Source organism: Microtus ochrogaster, unplaced genomic scaffold, assembly GCF_000317375.1.
Source record: "Microtus ochrogaster isolate Prairie Vole_2 unplaced genomic scaffold, MicOch1.0 UNK1, whole genome shotgun sequence".
Classification (NCBI taxonomy): domain Eukaryota; kingdom Metazoa; phylum Chordata; class Mammalia; order Rodentia; family Cricetidae; genus Microtus; species Microtus ochrogaster.
Genome location: NW_004949099.1, coordinates 2,241,227 through 2,247,661, shown reverse-complemented (window position 1 = coordinate 2,247,661; position 6,435 = coordinate 2,241,227). Strand labels below are relative to the sequence as shown.

Here is a 6,435-nt window from a genome sequence, read left to right as displayed (position 1 = left end):
TATGAGTGAGTACATCCCATGTTCCTCTTTTTGGGTCTGGCTTACCTCACTCAGGATAGTGTTTTCTATTTCCATACCTGGATTTTCTTAACTATTACTCAAAGTGGCCATTCTTCTCCCTACCCTCAAAGGACCAGATGACTCTGTCCCCAAGTTGTTCTAACCATCATACTTCCCAAACCAGGGGATAAACACAAATTTTTTTTTTATTTTAAAAATTATGTATGTATTTTATATATGAGTGTTCTGTCTGCAAGTATGCCTGCACGCCAGATGAGGATGTGCTGTTTAGGTTACCCTTTATCTACTTGTTTGTTTGTTTTTTGAGGATTGAGAGAGGGTCACACTATGTAGCCCTGGCTGTCCATGAACTCATTATGTAGACCAGGCTGATCTCAAACTTACAGAGATGTGCCCACCTTTGCCTCCCAAGTGCTGGGATTAAAGGCATGTGCCACTATGCCCTGCTCTACTTGGCTTCTTAATGGTGTTCTGTCCGGGGAACCTGGGCCCAGTTGCTTCTGCTACTGCACAACTTTATCAGTGCTTTACCATGGATGCCATTAGCTGATGCTGCTGTTAAAGTCTTCCATCTTAAGCTTTTCAGAATTAAAAGCCCAAATTCATTTTTTTTTTTTTTTTTTTTGGTTTTTCAAGACAGGGTTTCTCTGTAGCTTTGGTGCCTGTCCCAGAACTAGCTCTTGTAGACCAGGTTGGCCTCGAACTCCCGGAGATCCACCTGCCTCTGCCTCCCGAGTGCTGGGATTAAAGGCGTGCGCCACCACCGCCCGGTCCAAATTCATATTTATATTTTATTTTCTCTTTACCCTGTTTGTTCACAAACTGATCCTAGAAACTGCCTATTTTTTTTTTTATCAAAATTGTAAGTTTTCACTTAGACATCTTTTTAGATAGTATATACTCAATGCTTTGCTGGGAGCCAGTAAAGGCTGGTTTCACCTGTGCCCCCTGAGCTTTGGTAAAAGCAAAATATAACTTGGTTAGTAAGTTATGTGGGATGTTGAAGCTCGCTATGGGCCCTCTGGGCACAGCAGCTTGTGCTTTATGTGTCCTTCATGGGGAGCCTGAGCAGCTGGAAGGGAATGTTTTCCTTTAAAGAATAAGTATGCTCTGCCAAGGGTGACACTGATGTCTTTTGATCCTAAACCGTATGCTGAATGGACTCTCGCAAGAACTCCCATTGTTGATGCCCGCTGCTGCCTACTGACCACGTGTAGAAGCTGTGTGAGTCTGAATGGAAGATCTCTCCATCCCTGAATTCTCCTCTAGCTCTTACGAACTCCCAAAGAAAATTATCCCACAGACAGAAAGAATTCAGAAATATTTTCTCTCCTCTCCTTCATTTCCCTTCTCCCTCTCTTTTTGGTGTATGGACTAAACAGGTCCTTTTACCACAAAACAACATCCTTAGCCCCAGAGACATTCCTTACAACATTCATCCTTCCACATTTTTCATGTATTAACAGCATAGGAGAATCAAAATAAGTCAATTGTATGCTGCTTGTTGTGGTGGTAACTTGATGGCCTTGGGGCAGCAGCCCTGTGTAGTTCCCAGATGAAGAAAGTGACTCACTTTACTGCTGCAGAGTAAGCATGTTAGGCGCTCTGTGGCACTGCCTGTGGGCAGACACAGAGGGAAGGAGACAGATGGGTCAGTATGCGTGAGCAAAACCTGAGTGTAGTCTTCCTTTCCGATACTCAGAGAGGCTACTAAGAAATCAAGCTATGACCAGGACATGTCGCACACGCCTTTAATTTCAACAATCAGGAGGCAGAGGCAGGTCATGGGTCTCTCATGAGTTCGAGGTCAGCTTGGTCTACATAGTGAGTTCCAGGACAGCGAGAGCTACATACATGGTAAGACCCTTTCTACCCTCCCCCCCCCCCCCCGGAAAAAAGAAAGGAAAGGAAATCTTTGCAAAACCTTTCTTTTTATCTCTTAACTCTGTCCCTTGGATTTGTAACCTGTCCAATGGCATAATGTAATCGCCATCTCAAAAAGTGATTCTAGACCTTAGGTGAGACTGAACCCTTGCTTAGTCAAGACAGCCCTTGGGGAGGTGGGGGGAAGTTAGGCTCCATATATAATGCATGGTTTAGGGTATGAGAAAAATGTAGGTGTGGCAGGAAACTAAAGGAAAGTCTCTGAGGATTCAGCTCTCCTGTACTCAGCACTGGCTGTTGTTTTTCTGACCAGTGCAACTAGTGAGAGTAGCCAGACCTTTTCTGTGGTTGATCTATTTGCTTGTTTTTTGAGACAGCATTTCTGTGTAGCCTTGGCTTCCCAGGAACTCACTCTGTAGACCAGGGTGGTCTCCACCTCATGGGCTTGCGCCTGCCTCTGCTTTCCTAGTGCTGGAATTCAAGGTGTGTGCCACCACCACCTGATCTTGATTGCCAGTTTCATTTGATTGAGAGACACTTAGGAGATGTATAAAGCTCGTTTTGGGGTTGTCTGTGGTGGCATTATTGCATTGATTTTATTGTGTGTATATGTGTGTGCATGTCTCAGCATCCATGTAGAGGTCAGAGGACAACTTTCAGGAGTTGGTTCTCTCTTTCTAATCTGTCATACTGGGGATTGAACTCGGGTTATTAGGCTGGGAGGCACTGACCCCAGAGACAATTAAGTCGGGAGACATTCTTTGAATGTGGGTGGTACTATCCCATATGTTGTTATGTGGTGGGGGAAGTGGCTGATGAAATAGGAGCAAGGAGGAAGCCTAGTGGTACAGAGTTTCTTGGACCCCCCCCCATCAAGACATAGAGACTAGGCTTAGTTCTAGCTATCTTTTTTTTTTTTAATTTAAAGTAACCCGTTTCTATTAATCGATGTTTACCTCATCTGCATACTGTCCATCTTGCTTTTCTACTTCCTCTGATTCTGGCTGACCAACTCCCCCCCCCTCCCCCCGTGCGAGTCCTACCTTTCCGTCCTCTGCCTAGCTATTGGCCATTCAGCTTTTTATTAGCTCAGACACAGTAAAACAGCAGCACATCTTTACACAGTCAAGCATTCTATATACAATGGTGGTGTGTCTTTAGTTACAATTCCTGTAATGAAATGGCGTGACTGAAAGCACCTTGGGGGAAGAAAGGGTTTATTTGGCCTACATATCCCAAGTCACAATTCATCGAGGGACACCAATGTAGGAACGCAAACCAGATAGAACTTGGAGGCAGGAGCAGACACAGAAGCCATAGATTACTATTTACTGGATTGCTCCTCGCAGCCTACTCAGCTTGCTTTCTTATGGAGCTCAGGATCACCAGCCCCAGAGTTGGTGCCACACACAATGGGCGGGATCTCCCACATCAATCACTAATGAAGAAAATGACCTACAGACCTGCCTGATCCTATGGAGGCATTTTCTCAATTGAGATTCCTTCCTTTCTGACTCCAGCTTGTGTCAGGTTGACATAAAACTAGCTAGCTAGCACCCATGATGCTTAAATAAAGTGGTTCCTAGCCAGCTGTGGTGGTGCAGGCTTTTAATTCCAGCACCAAGGAGGCAGAGGCCTCTCTGAGTTGGAGGCCAGCCTGATCTATGGAGCGAGTTCCAAGAAAGCCATTGAAACCCTGTCTTGAAAAGCTAGAAAGGAAAAATAAATAAGTAAAGTGATTCCTTTGCTGAGAAAGTAGTGCTTAAGTAATGAGGCCTATCTTTACTGTGGACTCGTGATGACTCTGTTTGGACCATTAATCCCAACTGATGACACCAGGAATGGATCCAGCATTTGAGAGAGAAGGCAACATCTTCATCCTTGCAGCTCTTCCCTTGTTGTCTAGACTAGCTCAAGGGTTCACGGTTCTGCTAAGGATGCTGTTCTCTTCATCAGAACCCCAGGGTAATCTGAGTGAAGGCTGGGACTCTGTTCCTGATTGGGTAGAGTGGCAGCACAGGAGACAAGGTCCTTTTCCTCAGCTCACCTGTGCTTTTCTTCTTCCTATAGCTTAAAGGATGACCTCTAGGAAGAAAGTGTTGCTGAAGGTCATCATCCTGGGAGATTCTGGGTAAGTATTTCTCATGAATTTGAGCTCACAGATGGATTTGAAGCCTCATCTTCACTGATCTCATCTCTGACAGCTCCACATTCTGCTCTGGGCCTGTCTTCTAGCCTTACTTTTGAGATATAGTAGAAATTTGAATGTTCCTTTGGTGTATATTTTTGTTCCTTGGTTTTTTTGCATGGGTTTGTGTGCATGTCCCTGTATGGATGTGTGTTTTCCTGGGAATATTCCAGGGTGTTGAACATGTTAGGCATGCACTCTACCACAGCTGCATCACTGTCTCTTTTAACATGTTTGGATTTGGGATTTTTTGGGGGGTAGTGAGGAGGGGGTAGGTCTGAACCCAGTAAACGATTGTCATTTTTATGGATCCTCTGCTATACCATGTGGCCAAACTAGAAAGTGCTAGTCTCATGATGAAGGTACTGTCAGTACCTTGCCTATGCAGATGTGGGTCTGCCTGCATGTACATTGCCGTTCCCTTCTGTGCCTGACCAAGGCTTGTATGTGGAAGAGCCAGGACCAAAAGAAGACTGGATTTTGTTTCTAGATTGTCCACTCACCAACTAATGAACTCTTCAATGGCCAATAAGATTACTTGTTGGAATACAAAAGAGTTCCACAATCGTCTAATAGGCTTTTCTTTTCTTCTTTTCGGGGGTGTTGAAACAGGGTCTCATCCTGTAGCTCTGACTATTCTGGAACTCATTGTGTAGACCAGACTGACCCCAGACTCACAGAAGATCCACCTGCCTCTGCCTCCCAGGTTTTTTTTTTTTTTTTTTTTTTTTTTGTATTTTTTTTTCAGACTTGGGTTCTTATGTGACTCATGACAGCCTTGCTTCACTGAGGGTTTTTTTTTTTGTTTGTTTTCGTTTTGTTTTTCAAAACAGGGTTTCTCTGGTTTTGGAGCCTGTCCTGGAACTAGCTGTTGTAGACCAGGCTGGTCTCGAACTCACAGAGATCCGCCTGCCTTTGCCTCCTGAGTGCTGGGATTAAAAGCGTGCGCCACCACCGCCCGGCACACTGAGGGCTTGTGTATAAATTAGTAAGTTGGCGCAGTGCCCGTGCCTGTCATCCCAGCTACTTAGAAGGCTGACATGGGCCGGGCGGTGGTGGCGCACGCCTTTAATCCCAGCACTCGGGAGGCAGAGGCAGGCGGATCTCTGTGAGTTCGAGACCAGCCTGGTCTACAGAGCTAGTTCCAGGACAGGCTCCAAAACCACAGAGAAACCCTGTCTCGAAAAACCAAAAAAAAGAAAAAAAAGAAGGCTGACATGGGAAGGTCACTTAAGCCTGAAGCAAGCCTGAGCAGCACAGACTCTGTCTCTGAAAAAAGAAGGCAATAAGAACATATAAAAAACAGGTGTGCCCCTCTATTCCAAATTTCCTTCCTTTCTGTAAGAAAACCAGCCCCTTCCCCAGCATTATCTACAAACCTTCTAGTATGTGATGGTAGGGTGATTGTTGTCCTACGCTTGGTTGAGAGGGAGATACCTGTTCTCAATGATGACAGGTGGGTTACTTTGATAAAATGCTTTGTTGTTGTTATTGTTTTCATTTTTCAAGATGTTTTTTTAAATTGTTGTAGTGCTGTGGAGGTTAAAACCAGGGCCTGTGTGTGTCATGCAAGCACTTACCAGCTGAACTATCTCTCTAGCCCAAGAGGTTGCTTGTTTTGTTTTTTTTTTTAATTTATTTATTATGTATGTAGTGTTCTGGGCACCAGCTCACATTATAGATAGGTGTGAGCCTTCATGTGGTTGCTGGGAATTGAACTCAGGACCTCCAGAACAGCAATCAATTCTCTTAACCTCTGAGCCATCTCTCCAGCCCAACAGGTGGCTTTTTAAATTGTGAGCATAAGTTAGTTTCAGTCCCTTATTTGTCTGAAACTTGTGGTTTTCTCCAATTTCAGTGTTGGAAAGACATCGCTCATGAACCAGTATGTAAATAAGAAGTTCAGTAACCAGTACAAAGCCACAATAGGAGCAGACTTTCTGACCAAGGAGGTGATGGTGGATGACAGACTTGTCACCATGCAGGTAAGCCACTCCACAGCTGCTAGCCTGTTAGCTTACTGAATCTTCTAAGAAATGTATTCCTGCTTTCCTAAGCTACGTGTCTTTGCCTCCTCAAGCCGCCGTCCCGCAATCAGTCATGGATCAGGTAATGCAGTTTGTTGAGCCAAGTCGGCAGTTCGTAAAGGACTCAATTCGGCTGGTTAAAAGATGCACCAAACCCGACAGAAAAGAATTCCAGAAGATTGCCATGGCCACAGCCATAGGATTTGCTATCATGGGATTCATTGGCTTCTTTGTGAAACTGATCCATATCCCTATTAATAACATTATTGTGGGTGGCTGAATGCTTTCTCTTCGCGGGAACTAGGAGCAAATGAG

At 44.7% G+C, this 6,435-nt stretch overlaps 2 protein-coding genes across 3 annotated transcripts in view; both read left to right on the top strand.

Moving 5' to 3' along the window:
* The window catches only part of Rab7a (RAB7A, member RAS oncogene family), a 56,498-nt gene that overhangs the window by 32,998 nt on the left and 17,065 nt on the right, over positions 1 to 6,435 (top strand). For both annotated transcript variants that reach the window (XM_005364836.3, XM_026788320.1), the window contains exons 2-3: positions 3,976 to 4,036; positions 5,952 to 6,078. In XM_005364836.3, the coding sequence (XP_005364893.1) occupies positions 3,984 to 4,036; positions 5,952 to 6,078 (180 nt within the window). In that variant the 5' untranslated portion in view covers positions 3,976 to 3,983. The remainder of the gene's footprint in view (positions 1 to 3,975; positions 4,037 to 5,951; positions 6,079 to 6,435) is intronic.
* LOC101987259 (protein transport protein Sec61 subunit gamma) lies at positions 6,129 to 6,429 on the top strand. Its single transcript, XM_005364835.3, has one exon. It carries the CDS (start codon positions 6,194 to 6,196, stop codon positions 6,398 to 6,400), a length of 207 nt encoding a protein of 68 aa, XP_005364892.1. The 5' UTR covers positions 6,129 to 6,193; the 3' UTR covers positions 6,401 to 6,429.

Bases quoted from the DNA above. Each gene is read 5' to 3' on its own strand.
- LOC101987259 (XM_005364835.3), top strand. From the start codon at position 6,194: ATGGATCAGGTAATGCAGTTTGTTGAGCCAAGTCGGCAGTTCGTAAAG.